The sequence below is a fragment of the Heptranchias perlo genome, chromosome 11, assembly GCF_035084215.1.
Source record: "Heptranchias perlo isolate sHepPer1 chromosome 11, sHepPer1.hap1, whole genome shotgun sequence".
Classification (NCBI taxonomy): Eukaryota; Metazoa; Chordata; class Chondrichthyes; order Hexanchiformes; family Hexanchidae; genus Heptranchias; species Heptranchias perlo.
Window position 1 is genome coordinate 68,584,674 of NC_090335.1, and position 15,440 is coordinate 68,600,113.

Below are 15,440 nucleotides of genomic sequence, written 5' to 3' on the forward strand. Positions count from 1 at the left end.
CAGTTCTAGGTGCTTCAGATGGGAAATTCTGAAATCTCTGCATCAGGACAGAAAACTCCAAATATCACTTCCTTGAAACATAATTTGCTGAGCTAGTTCATTTTGGTACATCTCAGGTGGAAAATTCAAACCCAATACTGGCAAGAATTTGTTGCATTACAGTTGCACAGAGCTCAATATCACCTAGGGTGGGGGTAGCATGAAAGAAACAAGTGAAACGTGACAAGGATAGAATGGTAACCTTTTATGTAGCACAAAACTGGACTACATTGGATAGAAGCAGGGGTGGGGTGTGATCATTGCTCAAGATCAGGGATTTGCTCTGCTCCTGATAAAGAGTCATTGAAAAGTTCAATCACCGTAATAACTAAAGCCTCCACAGTATGAGGCATTGAAGTAAGTTGGAAAAAAAAATCTTGTTTAAAAGAAAAAAAATCTTTCAGTGACCAATTTAAATAGGTTAGAAATTTCGGCAACTCACGCAAACCTGGACTGTCCAGAAACGGGAAAATTGTCAACCAATGTAGGGGTGGAGTTTCCAGGCTCAATAAGCAGCCTCTTTTTCTAGAAAATTTTGAGCAGCACTGACAGGGATCATAAAACAAATCAAGACTGGTTCAGACTATCTTATCCCTACCACCCACCCTGTAGGAAGGGAATACTGAAACATTGCTGAAAGAGAGAGGCAATATGGAGTATGGTTATAAGCACTGAACTGCATGACACAGAACCTCTCTTAATGGTCTGGTTCCAAGGTGGATCATTTAAACAGGAACACAGCGGCTTCCATCATTTTCCCCATTCCCACCAGCAAAGAAAAATATAATCAAAACATTTCTGGAGAAAAAAAAATGAAAACCATCTGTCATGGTGATCATTTAAAAACACAAAAGCTAACTTTTTAATAAGCCTCTGCAGTCATGCAAAGGAAAGGAAAATCTGAAGGAAAAAAGAGTTGCAGTTACAATAATTAATTCTGACAAATATCTATAAAAATCTCTTGGTACTATATCATCTCAGGTCCCAAAATCAGTAACAATTTACTTCCTTCTTGTTATTGCGTAGCAAAACAGTATTATTTCAAACAGGGACGTACTTAACGATCAAAGTACAAATACTGCAATACATTCATTCATTTTCTGAAAAGAAAAAGTACATTACACCTGTATGCCATTCAAATGTGAAACCTATTTGCAGGCACTTGGATACAGCCTATTTACACGCAGTGAATCAGTCAAGTTTAAATAGTCGATCCAACTCCATCCACCTGTTAATTTTTATTTTTGTGTGAGTTTCTCTGAGGGACATCAGTGCTGCAAAACAAATACTTTTTCCATTTGACAATCAGCATCAAGCATTCCAATCTCAGTTACAGCACGGACTGGATGCAGAGTATAGTGCCATCTACTCTGCCTCACAATGTGACTTAACCTCAACCTCGAAAAGCAGCAAGGAGATATTTTCCCACATCTCCCTGACTAAGATTACTAATTTTTAGTGCAAATTTGCAGGCAGTTTTGTGCTACCAGTCTGCACCTACTAAGAATAGGGTTGAAGCTGCTCAAATTCATTTTCAACTAGGAACCTGACCGGCAGCAATGAGAGAGGAAACATTCATTCCATCTGTCTGCACTGGATTCACACCCAGGTCCCAGAAGTGAAACAAGAGTGCTAACTTACTTGGTTTTTCTCCCCCCTTCACCTGCACTCCAAAAGCAGTTTTCACTGGCTTGCTTTAAGAGACCGAAGTAGGCAGATAGTTGGGAGTCGTCCCAAGATATATGCGCACACTTGGAAAATGTGGAGTCTGTGTCACACTGGAGTGTTTGCATGCACCAGAGACAACACTGCAAATGCAAATGTTGTGCAATAAACTCACTGAGAACAGATCAATGTAGTGTTTATGGGCACTTCAATAAAGATAAGTCAACCTTAAAAACAGGTTCACATATTCATTGGATGTGAATTATATTCAAAGATTTGTTATAGTGTGGATATGAAACTGTGCACAAGAGCTTTATCACATACTATATTATTATACAGTACAATACAAAAGTAAAAAAGATCAGTTACACCAACAGGTTCTTCAATGACGGTGTAACCACAATCTGTGGTCTGAAATAATCTGGAACGTATCATCCCAATACATTGCTAAAACCAGGAGTAGCACTAGCATTGTAATAGACAAACATAGCAACTTATATGGCCATGAGATTGCAAACATCACTCCTGAAAAATAAAAATCCTGTAAAAACAGGTAGAAAAAGAGACTGCAATTTGATTTGTATCAAAGAATCTCTAAAATATAATTACACAAATCAATGGGTGATATATAAATAGTTTAAAATTGTAAAAAAGAGAAAGCAAGATGACGGGGAGAAATTTGGAGCATTCACTCCATAGGTTCTAAATATCTGACGCCTTATTCACTTTACAGCCCTTTCTGGCCGGATACACTGCATCTCAATTTTGCCCCCAAACATCACTAGCTTCCCTCACCCCTCCTCCAAATTCTTAAAACATGCTGGTAAAAGCAATGCAAGGAGTAATTTTGCACTCCTGGCGACGAGTCGTGTCCCACAGGAGCACACATTGGAAATTTGGGTGTGCGTGACGTATAGGTCTCTGACCATTTAAATTAAGTATTGGAAAATCATGTGCTTTGCATACCCAAATTTCCGATATGTGCTTCTAGCAGCTAAATTGGAATGTTACCCAAGATCCTATTCTAATAAAACTTATTAGACAGTTATTTTACACACAGTCAATCCCAAGTGTAATGGGATAAGCTATGAGATAAGATTAGAGTTTCAACTCTACATTCTTGAATGTTACGGGTGCCTTATTAAGGTATACACCACAGTGAATTTTATAGATGGCGTAAACCCAGACTATTACATAACATTTAAAGCACAGTTAACAGTCAGATTTTCTTCAGACAGTTAGGCAAAAACATCAGGGACGATCAAAATGAGGTACAATGCTTTAATGGGAGGGTTGGGGTATCAGATGAATGAACTTTGATGGATGGTCTTTTCTTATGTTCTCAATATTAAATGTGCTCCTCAATCCCAAAAAGTAATTTTACATTTACTTCTTAAATATTATTTCTGCCTCATCAAGATCACAGAAGTTAGTGTTGGGGAAAGTAACACCGTTTCATTTCTAGAATTAAGTGTGAGCATCAAGCACTCCCAGGTACAACACAATCAGATGCATAGCAAAGTTCCAACTACACTGACACAACTGTGGCTTAACAACCACCTCAGAAACGCAATGCCTAATGCAGCAATATGAATTTGTCCGTTTCCTGCACCAACCATCCTTGTGGCTTCTTTGAGTGAAACCCAATTTAGTGCTAATCTGTGGGCAGTTTGAGTTAATGACCTGCGCCCACTAAAAATTAGACAGACTGTCCAAAACTCACCTTGTGTGGGGCTCTTACAAGTAATCAAGTGCACCAATCAGTCTGGATTGCAATCACACCCATGGATGACAAATGAAAGGGGACTGTTCTACCAGACTAGATCATCAAGTCTTTTTACATTATATTAACAAATATTGGTGTTTAATTCCATAAAGTACATATCTTAAACCCTCTGGAAATAATTCTACATTCTATTATGTATCTTCTTTTCCCCATCTCCCATCCATTATTCAAATAGAGATAATCTTCTAAAATAGTTGTTTACAACAAATACCATCAAATCTGTTCTACAGTGAACCTGTGTTTTCAGTCATTTCCTTATCACAAGATAAATACAGAGGAGGAAATCCAATTGGCCCATCTTAATTCATCCATCCAGAGAGATCCCAAGACCCTCCACTGTAGCATCCAATTGTTCCTTAAATGATTCCAGAGTTTTTGCCTCCACTACTCTATCTGGAAGTTTATTCCACACATTGATCAGTCCTGTGAAGAATTATCCAATATCTGTCCTAAAATTTCCTTTTACTAGTTTGAACTTGCATCCCCTAGTTCTACTCCCAGTTTAATTTAAAGTCATATTCCAGTTTCACTTTTTCTATACCCGTAGCAATCTTGTATACCTCTAAGATTACCATTCAAAAGCCTCCTCTCCAGGCTGAAACTTCCCAAGTCTTTCCTCACAACTCAGTCCGACTCTGGGATTCAGCCTTACGGCTCTTCTCTGCACTGCCTCCAGCATCTTTCTTCCTTCTTGGTGACCAGAACTGGACACAGTATTCCAGGTGTGGTCTGACTAGAGCTCTATACAGTTTGATCATTATCTCCTTTGATTTATATTCTACTGCTATGTAGTTTTACATCTTATTTGCTTCGTTGATTGCTGTTTAAGACTAATTATTTATTTGATGTCGAATGGAGCAGAAACCTGTGCACTAAAGTTACCTATTGATTATTGGGCACAATACACTAATGCTGGAGGCTCCCACACTGTGCATCTGTCTTTTTATTTCACAAGTTCATGGTCATCATTTGCATTCATGCAGGCATTGCATGAAGTCTTCCTTACACCAAACATTGTATTAGCATCCTCTATGGGATATATTTAATCTACTCTTTCTGATGTGCAAACTATTCTCTGTATTTACACTGTAACAAAACCATATTTTGTCATGCTCATGCTTTTCTATTATGTTAAACTTTTCAATTAAAATAAGCTTTAATGGCCAAGCGCACTGTGGCCTACGGGTAGCCAGCTGAGGAATAATGGAAGAAAAAATGATTCATTCATAACATACGCAGCAGAGGCCTCCTACATTGTCACGGAAAACTATGTTCAGAGGATCTGCGTAAATAGTGGCCAACTTTATGATTAGGACTTAATAAACAGACAAGTTGATTTTCCTCCTCTCTCCACAACCCACGTTTACTCTCCTCCTTTCTTAAAGGCAGTCACTGATTCTCTGTTTCAAAGGCAACACCCAAGTGGCTACTTTTCAAATGAACGTACACAGTATCAGCCAGCTTTACTACCACAGGGGAAAATCACAGTCATCCATCGTTAACACTAGCAATTTCCAACAATGATCACGAGATAGCAATCAGAAATAGGAGCCATGTCAGACTTTCCTCTTCCTAGCCTGGGAACATTGAAGCCACCCTCCTAAATAAAGATCAGCTAAGTCAGTTCAAAACAGACACTGACCTAGGACTTTCCTATCTCTTTAGTATCACACCACATGGTGCATTTACCTGATGAGCCACAGGCAGAGAGCCACAAGTTAATTTTTCTTTTGACTGACTGGTAACATTACTAACAAGGTTTCAAATTTGATGGCCATTCTGACCAAATAAAAATCAGATGGCATTATGATTATTAGAATTACATAGAATGTACAGCACAGAAACAGGCCATTCTGCCCAACCGGTCTATGCTGGTCTTTATTCTCCACAAGAGCTTACTCCCTCCCTACTTCATCTTATACTATTAACATATCCTTCTATTCCTTTCTCTCTCATGTACTTTTCTAGCTTCCCCTTAATTGCATCTATGCTATTCGCCTCAACTACTCCCTGTGGTAGTAAGTTTCACATTCTCACCACTCTCTGGGTAAAGAAATTTCTCCTGAATTCCATATTGGATTTATTCTCTAGCCTAATTGGACATATCCTAAAATTTGGATTACTGGTTATATATTTTGGACTGTGTGCTTCGTTGATACGATTTTCCCTTGTTTAGCTGCCTCCTGAGTTGTAAATTGGCTAATGCACCAAGTTTATTCATCAAAATGTATGTAAAAAAGCCAACAATCCAACTCAGTATTTATCCTGCACGGTATTATGAAGGTCATACTGGGAGCGGTGTTAAATCTAGCCATATAAAAGGATCCAAAGGATTGCTGAAGTTCTTCTATTGGACAATATCAGAAAGAACCTTGGTGTTAAACGTGGATACTCCATCAGCACAAACCAATAACAAAAGTTGAGAGGTGACACCTCTCTGTCTGAACACGGTGATTGCCTTGGCAACGGGCAGTTGCAGGGGCAGTCTGTAAACACCATGTATTGTTCTATATGTATAAATGCGTAGGCTTCAAGGAGATCCTGAACATTTACCTGAGGAAGGAGGAAGTCTCCGAAAGCTTGTGAATTTAAAATAAAATTGCTGGACTATAACTTGGTGTTGTAAAATTGTTTACAAAAGTTGGGATAGTAGAGAATGTCTGCCACTAGCATAATTAAACTCATTTCCTATTTTCAAATTATGCAATCTTTGACAAAACATGGCAAATACTTCTAGGGTGGATCATCATTAATCCACTTTTTCTCAACTTGACACTGATTCCAATATTGAGCTCCTGAAATCTAGACACGGAGTCTTAAGAGACTCCTTGATCTGACAGTGACTGGGAGTTGTGAGCTCTGATTCAGTGTCAATCCTCGTCAAATTAAAACTTTCATGATGTATAAAATATCTATTCTTGAGTAGAAGGAGGAAACAACACATTCTGGAACCAGAAATGAATATTAAAATAAAAAGGATGAAATCTCCCCACATCATTCCTCCCATCACACTTTCTAACAAGAATCAAAGGATGACCGTATGCTTTACTTATCAATTGACTTATCAATAAAAAAAAAGGAACAACTGCCTGTGATATTCATGGGTTGAGAAAGCAGGGATTTCAAAATAACTTGCCTCGCAGACTTAGAAAATTTACATAACACCTTTGAGAAGATAGATGCATGTTAATGGAAAGAAGTTGTACCTCTGTAGGTCATTTAAAGAAATACACTGTGAACCGTTGGTACTCCCTAATCTTTTTTCTTGCTCAATATTGAACACATCAGCACAAGGAGAAAATAAATGATCTTCCTCAAGTCTTTTCTCCTTAGCTGATTATGAAAGAAAATTATTGGTCTGTTTCAAAGATTGCATAATTTGAAATGTTGAAAATATATACTGTAATCCCATCAATTTCTACACAACCATTATGTGTTGAACTGGACATCAAGTGCAATTGTAATCTTAGTCCAGGGACAGCTAGGTGGGTACTGTTGCACCGAGTCATGCAAAGTTTTCAGAAATAAGTTTTGTTGGTGTCCAAAGTTGAAGCTTTTTTTGGGAATTGGTGAAACTGTTCCTTTGTTATGACATTGGGTGCATACGGCATGTTAATATTGCAGAATGGCAGCTGGCAGGAGGTTTTTGGACAAACAAAACAGATGGCCAAGTTCTCACAGTTTCATCACAACATCATGGGTAAAAGCACTTGCACAACTTTTTCCACTGTACTGAAAACCTTAAGGGATATTTCAATTAACTTTAGTGCTCTTACCATCAAAAGAAAACATGATTTGATAAAAAGATGAATAGCATAAAAAGGGTATTTCTTTAAAAAGAATTAATATTGTGTACATTGAATTATTACATTTTTAGCAGTATGGGCACTCGATTAAAAACATGGTGGAATAAGTATAAAAATTGATCGGTTCTGGTTGTGTTATAGGGCAAGCAATTTACAAAAAAAAATTATCTTCTTTCAATTTTCTTTCCTCCTCTCCTGAAGACAGCCAAGCAGTCAATCTTCATGCATGATCCTAGGTAGGCTGTATGACTACTGGGCCGGGGGGCAGAAAGAGAGGAGAAATCAGAGCTAAGCCTGTTTGCTATCCTCACCTGATGCCCACATGTGCACAGATAGCAGCTAGGGTCACTGAATAGTGATCAACGGTGGGAAAGCAGGGTTGTTGAGGCCAAGTGTAGCACCACTTACTGCTGCCCTGTCTAACTTACATACACTAGGGGCCAAATATGGACCTTCCTGATCTGTATGACTCAGAACCTCGCCAAGGTATTGCTGGATCATTTAAAAACTGGAGTAGAAATTTTAATAACTTTAAACGGTCACAGTGGACAGCAGACCCCCAGTGTTAGAGTAAGGTGTAATGGAAGAAAGGACTCACCCCATGAAACAAGCCACCCATCACTAATTACAACCTTCAAAATCATCTAGTTAACAGATTAACCAGATTGTACTGATGTAAAATTAAACAAATATGGGAAATAAACAGCAGGTTAGTCAGCATTTGAGGTGTTAACATTTTGGGTGAAATCTCACATCAGAACAGAGAATGTTTCTGTTGAAAGGTCTCACCTGAAACACTAACCTGTCTTTCCCTTCCAAATGCTGACTGGACAGCTGTTTATTTGTTCTTATTTTAGAATTCCAGCATTTGTGTCTTTGTACTGCTGTTTTTTCTTTTTATCTTTAGTAATTTAATCTGCTCCAGGAGTTCAAATCTGGTTCATCAATTTCCTCTGCACACTTAACAGACTCAAACAGCAGCGAGAGAAAGGGCAGCCTGGAATTTAACATATAAAAAATAAAAGAAATAAAACTATCCTCGTCACTATGGGCAACATTTGATAATGTTAATAATTTAAAAAGTGCAAGTGAAATCTACACTACAGTGCAACCAAATATACTGATCAGCTTCAGCCATAGCACTTATATTGAACATGTCTTCCTGTAATGTATATTTGATGATACCAGAACTGAGAAGTTATATCTATCAGGAAAGATTGAATAGTCTGGGGCTCTTTTCTCTAGAAAACAGAAGGCTGACAGTGACCTGGTAGAGGTCTTTAAGATTATGAAGGGGTTTGATAGGGTGGATGTAGAGACATTTTCACTTGTGGGGGAGTGCAAAACCAGGGGCCACAAATATAAGATAGTCACTAATAATTCCAATAGGGAATTCAGGAGAAACCTCTTTACCCAGAGAGTGGTTAGAATGTGGAACTCGGTACCACATGGAGTAGTTGAGGCGAATAGCATAGATGAATTTAAGGGGAAGCTAGATTAACACAAGGAGAAAGGAATAGAAAATTATGCTGATGGGGTTAGATGAAGAGGGGTGGGAGGAGGCTCGTGTGGAGCATAAACACCGGCATAGACCTGTTGGACTGAATAGTATGTTTCTGTGCTGTACATTCTATGTAATTCTATGTAAGTTGATGTTTCATACTTCCCCTCTCCTCCTCTAATAAGGGATTCAGGGGGTTATCTCTGACTTGTCAATGTAAAAGCTAAGGCTCACTGTTTCTTTGTACTGCTGTATGGATCTTCTCTGCTGCTTTGAAAACAAATACTACATTGTTTAATGAATGTAACCACCTCTGTGGCAGCAAGGGCAGCAATACATTTACTTTTAAATATAGGCTATCCTTACTCCTCAGCGTACCAGTGCTGTCTTACTTACTGGACTCAGGCCAAGTGTCAAGTCATGAAGTAGTAGAAGATTAACCAATCGAAAAGGGAAGCTAATGCTGAAGGTTAACAAAAACATAGTAAACCAGTTAATGATTAAAGCCCCATTGTCCATAATTAGTCCATAAAAAAGTTAAAGATCAGCCATGATCTGATTGAGTGGCGGAGCAGGCTCGAGGGGCCGTAAGGCCTACTCCTGCTCCTGCTCCTATTTCTTATGTTCTTATTAAAAGACTGCAGCCAGTCTTGGTTCTGTTTAGCAGATTGGTACAGATATTTTCTTCAGCTGAATCTCACAAAATTAAATTTTTAATGTAAGGATTTGAACAATACTCTTAACTGTGAAACGGGCCTTTTAAATTATAAAGGCAATATGTGGCTACAGAGCTCTCAACTTTATTCTTTTATACTTAAACGTATATTGTTAACAAGGAAGATTATAAGGAATAATATATAGATGTCTGTTTCATAAGTTTTACTGCAATAAATGACAAGTCCAACTCGAAATAAGGATTTTAAAAGACAGTAATTACTGTTCTGCTGTAAACAATTTAATTCGATGTTCAGAGTACTAACCAGTACTAAATTCATGAAATCAAGAATTAAGTTGAGAAACTCCAAATGCAGCAAACTGTATATTGTCTTTTAAAATAACAATTTATAAAGGAAATATTTAGTTATAATGACAAGTTGAACTACTTGAACTCCTCTTGTAACAAAAGGATTAAAAGGAATTGATAATAGTGATATTACAGTTTACTATTAGTCCTGTCATTGTTGCTGGAAGTTTTATTATCCTCAATTTGGGAGGAGTGAGAAAGACTCATTCTGGTCTTCTGAAGCATTTTTATGCCAATCACAACTGGGTGCAAATTGGGAAAAAAACAATTGTTATGATTTTACATATCTGGACATACCAGTATAATGTTGATGCAGTGCCATCCCTACAGCGGAATCCTGTCATATGATCCATATTTGAATGTCAAACACAGGCTGACCAAATGTCTTTACATTAGTTCCATGTATAAACCATTTAATTACGTGGCATACTCTTGGAGCTGGGGTGGGGGGTGTTGAGATGAAAAGTGTGAGCCATTGGTAGATTCCAAGGAGGTCTAAATTCTTAGAACCTGGCACAAATGCAAAGGCCACTAATCTGCCCACCCTCCCGCACTACACTTTCCCCCTTCCCGAGTGCATTTTACAGAAATAAAGTTAGTGTAATGCTCCATTTCCTGTGCCACTACATTTCAATGTAACCTCGTTTATAATACAAAATACTTTTAATTTACTACAAATTGGCCTAAACAGTAATGTTTGACTCATGATTCTAAAGGACTTATCCTCTTCCCTGACCCCATCTGTTATCATTACCAGCAAATCAGTCTTTCACTAATTTTCAATTCACTGTAATTAAGTTTAAAAAAATCCCACGATCAGTTATTAAGCAAATAAACCCAGATGGGAGACATTTCAACATTGCTTCTCGCATGAAGGGGAACTTGACGTGCGAGTATGGTTGTGCTGTACTGCACTCATTCTACCATCCTCCAGTATAGCTCATGTCACCATCTTTCAACACACCCCAGTGGTGAAGAGGGACTAACATGGTTCTTGGAGACACCATTTTGTTTTTTTTTTCTCTTTAGTTTTAGCTCACACCATTTCGAACTCCCAATAGTTGTCTGCTACCTTTGGTCCTGGTCACAGTACAGGATTTCTAGAATGTCACATGTGTGTATCCAACGCCACAATGGAAGTACTTTTTCCTTAATAGGTACTGTATAAAAATCATTGGATGACTAATTGCACAAGCATAAACACACAAAAGAGGATAATCTCTAGCCCTCTCTGGTTGTAGGTTGCGAACCATCTTTTGGAGTCACCTTGGTTAAAATGCCTCTGCTTGCAGTAGATTCCCATCCATGGTGCTAATTGGGAAGTGTGATTGACAACCAAGCTCCAGTTTCTTCTCCGATCTGCTGACTGGCTGAGGCTCATCACTTGTAGCAGATCCCAATAATTCCATGAGCCTCTTAACTAGTTAAGCCCATGCTGACGGATCATTGAGCTACAAGGTATACCATAGGCCTTAACCAGTGCAGAGACTATGTTCAGAATCATACCTTTTCTGCGCTCAAAAAACCGATCAAAATGACCACAATCTTCTTTCCCATTGTACCTCGTCAGTCCGCCCAATAGTCCATCTGCCAGAATGGCTGAGCCAGTGAATGTTAATTGAGTTGGTGCTAACAGAATACAATTGCTTTGATATTACTGAAGCCCCACATACATTACTGAATGTTAAAAACTCATGATAAAGGGTCCATCTCAATGAATGGACTGGTTCAGCAATATTAATCCAGTCCCACTTAAAATAATGATTGTGTAACATTGGCAAACTCCCATCATATAAAAAATACGCTTCCATGTAGCACCCAAGTAGCAAGTATGCTGATTTTTAAAATTCTAGAGATTTTACTTTGTTCCATCAGTAATACCAGTTCCATATATTACCTCTCACCTTTCTTATCCAACTCTTTATTTTTCTAAACCTTTGGAGAATGGACTGTACATTATATTGCCTTATATTCAGTCCACGCCCATGGCGCACTTGTTTCCAAGTTACCTTCATAGATAAATCTAGTGGAATTCCAAATAATTCATGGGAGACTTAAATCTCATCTCAGTTGTGAGTCTGTTCATGGCTCCATAGACTGAAAGCAGTCTTGAAAGTCCTACGGCAAAATTTGCACATGAATGGCCTTTCAAAGGTGGCTGCTGCAAGAGGAGGGGCATGGGAAAAAAGTGGATCTGAAGCTTGCGGGCTACTCGATCTGTCAGAATGATTTGAGGGCTGTTCAGGCTCAGGAGACTGCTCCTGGGGTGGCAGTGGGGGTGGTGGTGGAGGGGGAGGAGGACGAGAGGAAGGGCTCCTCGCTGGTTTAGAGAATTCAAGAGGATCTGCTGACTGAGAGATATGGGACTGAAAGTGGCTCCACAGGCGGAAGTTGGTACGGAAGGCTTTATGGCAAACGTGGCAAATGAATGGCTTAACAGCGCACAGCAATTCCTGATGACGCTCCAGCTGCTTATGGATCGTGAAGATCTTGCCACATTTTTCACATGGCCAAAGACCACGTTCTCCTTTGTACGTTAGGTCCTCTGGTTCCCCACTGCAACTGTTGGATTCAGATGCCACGTCTTCTAGATGGATGGGGTTTGCAGGGACGGCATCAGATAGATGATTATCTTTAGTGCTTGTATTTCTGCGATTAGAGACGCTTAGATCTTCAGGAAAGCAAGAAGAGTCTTCAGAGTCAACATACATTGGTTCTGAAGAATCACTCCATGCTTCATCTTCCTTTGAAGTACTCGGGCTGGCTATAGAGTCCTCTCCTCCTTCAGTTTGAACCTCTTTGGGCAAGACACCATTGTGACATATTGGATCCAAGCAGGGTTGTTCCACTGGGGCCATTGTGTTTTCATTGTGGACTTCGATCTGATGACGCCATATGCTGAAAGAAGACTTAAATGTGCGTTTACATTCCAAACAGGTTAGCTTCTTGTATTCACATTGACTTTCATGCTCTTGCTTTAGTTCTCTGGAACAGAACCTAAGGCTACAGTAGCAGCACACAGTAACATTCCTACAGATCCTCTCATGTTTTGTCTTCTCTGCCAATGAAGACATCTTGGTATTACAATGTTCACACTGATGTTCAATGCTATCTTCACTCACATTTTCATTAACACCTTGTTCTTTCGATTTGAAAGCCTTGTTATACAGCTTGCAAACAAAGGGCTTCTCACCTGGGTGGGTCTTCATGTGTTGCCTGTAACGCGAAAGGAAGCGGAACAGCTTTCCACATGTTGTACATATGTACACTCCCTTGGTTGCAGATTTCAAATTTTTTTTGTATCCTTGTTCTGACCGCAGACCTGGGTAACTATGGGAAACCTGCTTGCGTCGCAACTTGTGAAAAAGGGCCTTCTTGATCTCCCTTTCACGCATCATATCACTCAGTTTCTTTTGAAATTTTTCTTCTGGAACTGGACTGGAGCTGGTAGCTGCTGATGGGTTGATAACCACTCCATGTTGTGTCTGGCAGTGTGTCCAAACTTTGAAATTGGTAAGAAACCTCTTGTGGCAGATATCACAGGCATATGGCTTATCTGGGTTATGGTACATGTCGAGGTGCCGGAAAAGACCTGCTGTAGATCGGAATATCTTGAAGCAGGTCATGCATTTGAACTGCTTGCCAGTTATTGCTGATTCAGACTCAGAATATTCATCCTTGTTCTCATCAGTCTTCGACAGATTAAGATTAGCATCATCTGCAGTAGGGCTTGAACTTTCCTCAAAGCTTTGTGTTATATTGGGAGCATGCTGGAAGGCTTCTGACTTCTCAAAGGCAAACTTTGCATTTTCAGCCTGGAACCTTCTCTTCACTGGCAGCATTGATGTTCTTCTGTTCCTCTCTACATTTTTCACAGCGAACTCCTTACTGGTAGATGGAGAAGTTTCTCCCACAGTAACCCTAATTATATCAGAAGTGTCTGAGACAGGGCTGCAGGGTTCTGTTTTTATTTTAACAGCTGTTGGTAGTGAGGCGGCCTCTGCTTCAGCAGGCTGAGATACATTATGTTGTCTCGGTCGACAAGGCTGATCAACCAGTGGCTTATCCTTTAGAAGGCGCTGTTTCATTGAATCTGTGTTCGACGGCTTTTGAGATGAAATATCATAAGTCGACTCCAGTGGTTCGCGCTTACATATCTGTGATCCGTAGTTCATTTTTAGATCAAGAGATGAAGAGTAACAAGGGACTTGACTATCCATGGATAATGACCTACGAAGGAGACTTTTCACCAATGGACCACTGCTGACAACACTCTGGCTGTTAGGCTGCAATCTTGGAGGTTGAACTGTGGGCCCTACTTTGGCGTAATATTGCAAATTACTCTCTTCCATTCTGCCAGCACTTACCGTGTGTCCAGGCTTTTGTTGGGCATATGGAAGTCCTGTAGTTCCATGAAATGAAAATGCAGGCGAAAGTTGTGGCCTAGACAAAGGCTTTCCATTCACCAAGAGGTCAGTCAGACTTTGTTTTGTTTCAGAAACATTGCCAGTAAAACTTGAGGTGCCATCTACACTCATGGAATTTCTCCTATCCCACCAAAACCGCATTCTACTGTTTCGATCTTCCAGAGATTTGAAGGTTTCATGGAGTTTAGTGTCACCATGCATATCCTTTAACAAAGGTTGTCCTTTATCATCCAACAGGTGAGTTGCATCCACATCTCTGGACACAGCACTAGAATTTGCCCTTAGAGCATCCATCAAAGATGAGGACTTTAAACTGTGTCTTGGATCTTCCTCTGATAGTCCCTTTTTCTGATTTGAATCCCCTCCCTTTGCTTCAGAATCAATGTTACTTTTATCAAGGTCATTGCGACTCTGACATACAATGACGCTCCGTGGCTGGGAGCTACTTCCATCTTCACCAACTTTGCTGAGCTTTTTAATAGGATTCGGCGTGCAGGAAATCTGAGGCGTCTGTGACGGAATGCTGGTTAGAAAAGAGATACCAAGGTTACCACCTAGATTGTGGATGGCTGCAAGACTTTTCTTCTCTATGAAGAGGGAAGAAGAATAGATGTAATTCAGAACATTCTCGAAGATAGTTGCTTCACAGAGATCCAGCTGGAAGACCGACTGGCTCTCATTCTCCTTCTTGGTAAACAAAGCCCGGAAGTAGTCACTGCTGGCAGCCAAAACATTCTTATGAGCCCGGAATTTGTGGTCACCAACAATTAGGACTACATCACACAGCTGGCCTTTTAGCCGATCTTCATTGAGTGCACTCAGGAGAGAGATGGCATGCGCTGGATTGATGTAGTGAAGTAACCCTTCCATGGTCTGCTCCACCTGCAAGATAGCAGAACAATGAATGGCAAACTTGGAGAAATCAATAGGAAACATAAACAGTATTAAAGTATCAACAGAACATAACAGCTTCAAAATGAGGTTTACAACCACACTAGAAGTTAGTAGATCTACTTTCCAAGAGTGCTGGGAGATGGTTCTCAACATTTTGTATCAGACACTAGAACAAGGCCAACAAGTATGCATGTGAGAACCTTAGGGACCACTGTTTAGTTACCCTGGTCTAAATAGCAATAGAATGTCTATAAATTAAACAAAAAAAATAATTTGGGACTGTTCTTGAAATGGCCAC

The 15,440-nt window shown here is 39.6% G+C and overlaps 1 protein-coding gene across 1 annotated transcript; it reads right to left on the reverse strand.

The window, feature by feature from the left end:
* Positions 1 to 11,580: 11,580 nt before the first annotated feature.
* Positions 11,581 to 15,124, reverse strand: zbtb21 (zinc finger and BTB domain containing 21). Its single transcript, XM_067992396.1, has one exon. It carries the CDS (start codon positions 15,116 to 15,118, stop codon positions 11,888 to 11,890), a length of 3,231 nt encoding a protein of 1,076 aa, XP_067848497.1. The 5' UTR covers positions 15,119 to 15,124; the 3' UTR covers positions 11,581 to 11,887.
* Between the last annotated feature and the right edge of the window lie 316 nt (positions 15,125 to 15,440).